Source organism: Monoraphidium neglectum (genome assembly GCF_000611645.1).
Source record: "Monoraphidium neglectum strain SAG 48.87 unplaced genomic scaffold scaffold04523, whole genome shotgun sequence".
Lineage (NCBI taxonomy): Eukaryota > Viridiplantae > Chlorophyta > Chlorophyceae > Sphaeropleales > Selenastraceae > Monoraphidium > Monoraphidium neglectum.
In genome coordinates, this window is record NW_014009106.1 from 2,421 (window position 1) to 5,109 (window position 2,689).

General features: G+C 66.5%; 1 protein-coding gene across 1 annotated transcript in view; it reads left to right on the forward strand.

Annotated features, from left to right (window-relative positions):
- Positions 1-2,488, forward strand: part of MNEG_14485 (putative protease) — a gene marked incomplete at both ends in the record, with an annotated part of 3,800 nt that extends 1,312 nt beyond the window's left edge. The window contains 6 exons of the mRNA XM_014037043.1: positions 347-547; positions 764-878; positions 1,149-1,372; positions 1,442-1,498; positions 1,788-2,425; positions 2,482-2,488. Coding sequence (XP_013892497.1) covers positions 347-547; positions 764-878; positions 1,149-1,372; positions 1,442-1,498; positions 1,788-2,425; positions 2,482-2,488 — 1,242 coding nt within the window. The remainder of the gene's footprint in view (positions 1-346; positions 548-763; positions 879-1,148; positions 1,373-1,441; positions 1,499-1,787; positions 2,426-2,481) is intronic.
- Positions 2,489-2,689: the final 201 nt, after the last annotated feature.

A 2,689-nucleotide genomic window follows, 5' to 3' on the forward strand; every position in this document is an offset into this window, starting at 1 on the left:
TGGTGGAGCTGGTGTTTGGTGCAGGGCAGGTCGACGCGCGGCTCATCAGGGTGAGCCCCGCGGCCCCGCAGCCGGCAGCCCGCCCTGGGCTGCGGTCGCGCGGCCTTGGGCGGCGCGCGCCGCGGGCCCGCCGCGCCTGTGGCGCGCCGCGCGAGTGGAGCCGCGTGTGCTGTGGGTCTGCTGCCCCATGGGGCTTGCTGGGGAATGGAACCCTCGCCTTCCGTCCCCGCGAGCTTAGCACCCTGCTCCCGTTCCACGCACACGCGCAAACACACACACACACACACACACACACACACACACGCACTTTCCAACACTCTGTTGCACTCTCCGCCCCTGGGGACAGGTGGGTGATCTGATCTGGCGCACCAAGGACCCGTCCCTCGAGGGCCGCGTGCGCGCCTCCTACGAGTCCGTGCCCGCCGCGGCCGCCCGGAAGCTGCCCGTGCGCGTGGAAGTCGCCGGGAAGCTGGGGGCGCCGCTGGTGCTGACGCTGGTGGATGAGGAGGGGCGGCGGGCGGCGGCTGAGACCGAGGTCCCGCTTCAAGTGCGCTGCCGCCCGCACAGCACAACCCCGGAGCTCCTCTTTACTTTTCTCTCCAGTTTTGGACCCTCTGCTGTGTGCACATGAGCAGCAGTAGTGCTTGCTTGCTTGGGTATCGCCAGAGCGCTGATGCACCCTCGACTTGGTGTGCTGCATATTGCTTCCTCTCCATCACACGCACGTGCACGCTCACACCCCGATGCACGTGACAACCCGCAGGCCGCCTCCAGCCGCCCGATGACGTCAGATGACGTCATCGCCGCCGTGGGCCAGCTGGGGGACAACACTCTTGGGCCGCAGTCCGTCGATCTGTCCGGGCTCGATCTGGCCGCAGGTAATGACATCACGAGATCATGAGATCATGTTTTCGCCACCCTCCTGGTCACTGTCGCTACCCACGCGGGGCCAGGCTAGGCGCCGCAGCGCCCCTGCGACGCCACCCGCTTCGTCCAGAGCAGGAGCGAGGCCTTCGGCTTGGGTTGCCTGGACGGCGATACGGTCCCCTCAGCACACCGTACAGAAAATCCATACCACCTCCGATTGGCCCTTGACGTGTCTCCCGTCCAATTTCTACAACACTCCCTTCCCCTCGAAATCAACCCAGGCCTGTTCCTGCCCGCCAGCGCCTTCAAGGCCGTCCGCCGCGCCGCAGCAGAGGCGTTTTTGGAGGCGGTGGCCGCCCACCCCTACGCAGAGGGGCTGGCGGCGGGGCCGGTGCTGCCCGCCATGCTCGCAGAGGCGCGGCAGGCGGGCGCTGGCGGGACGCCGTGGCGTGTCCAGCAGCAGCAGCAGCAGCAGCAGCAGCAGCAGCAGCAGCAGCAGCAGCAGGTGGGGGAGGCTGGCGCGAGGGGCCGAGAGGAGCCGCTGGTTAGAGTGCTGTGCCGCACGCCGGGCCAGGTGGCGGCGGCGCTGCAGGTGGAGTGGCTGGAGGAGGTCATCCTGGATTTCCTTGAGGTGAGGCATTAATCTGCTTGTGGCGGGGGCTCGATCCTCCAGGATATCTCTGCAAGGGTGTCAGGGGTGATGGGGGCCGCGAGGCTTTGGCGAGCTGGGGTTTCCGCAGGGTGGCATACAAGGTGCGGTTTAGGGCCACACTCACGTTGTGAGTGCCTCCCACGGCCGGAAAGACCTCTGCATCCTCTTAGTTTTGACATTTTGCAAAACATGCACACAGTCACAACATACCAATGTGAATTACATCACAAAATTACATGCTATATATGGCAATATTCGCAACCAACAGGTCCACGGGCTCAAGGAGGCGGTCGCATCAGTCCAGGCCTCTGGCCGCCGCGCCGTCGTCGCCATGCCGCGCGTGCTGAAGCCCGACGAGCAGCGCCTGCTGGGCTTCTACCTGCGGCTGGGGGCGGACGGCCTGCTGCTGCGCGGCGCGGGCGCGCTGCAGCAGCTTGCAGAGATGGGCGGCGAGGGGGCGGGGGTCGCGGCCGGGCGGCGGGGCGCGGGCCAAGTCGCCGCCGCGGCGGCGGCTGCAGTTGCGGCCGCCGCGGCCGACGAGGCGCAGCAGCAGCAGCAGCAGAGGCAGCAGCAGGATGATCAGGGGGAGCAGCAGGAGGGCGCGGCGGCGCCGGCGCTGGCGCCCCTGCGCGTGCCGCGCTTGGAGGGCGACTTCAGCCTCAACGCGGCAAACGCGCTGTCCGCACACCTCCTCTTGTCATCGGGCCTTTCAAGGCTCGCCCTCACGTTCGACCTCGACGCGGAGCAGCACGCGAAGCTCGCGGAGGCACTCGGGCACGAGAAGGCCTCGCAATTGGAAGCGATCGTCCACACGCACGTCCCGATCTTCCACACCGAGCACTGCGTTTTTGCGAGGTTCTTGTCGGAGGGCAACTCGTTCATGGACTGCGGCCACCCTTGCGAGAGGTGCGGCTGGGTTTGGGGGCGCCACAATTGGTCGGCGGTTAGAGGCGGTTGTACAGCGGATGAGTGCCCATTGCAGTCATCCCACGCTGCGTGCTGCTTGGAAATTTCTGTCGTCACATACGCCTGACACCTGCCCCCTTGCGAGGTGCTTGCGCTTGACCGGACTGCTTTCACCACTGCGCATCCTGCCTTGCCTTCCTCTGCTGCTGTCATGCAAACAACTCTCCAGCCTCTTGCACACCTACACTCATAGCCTGCACCGCA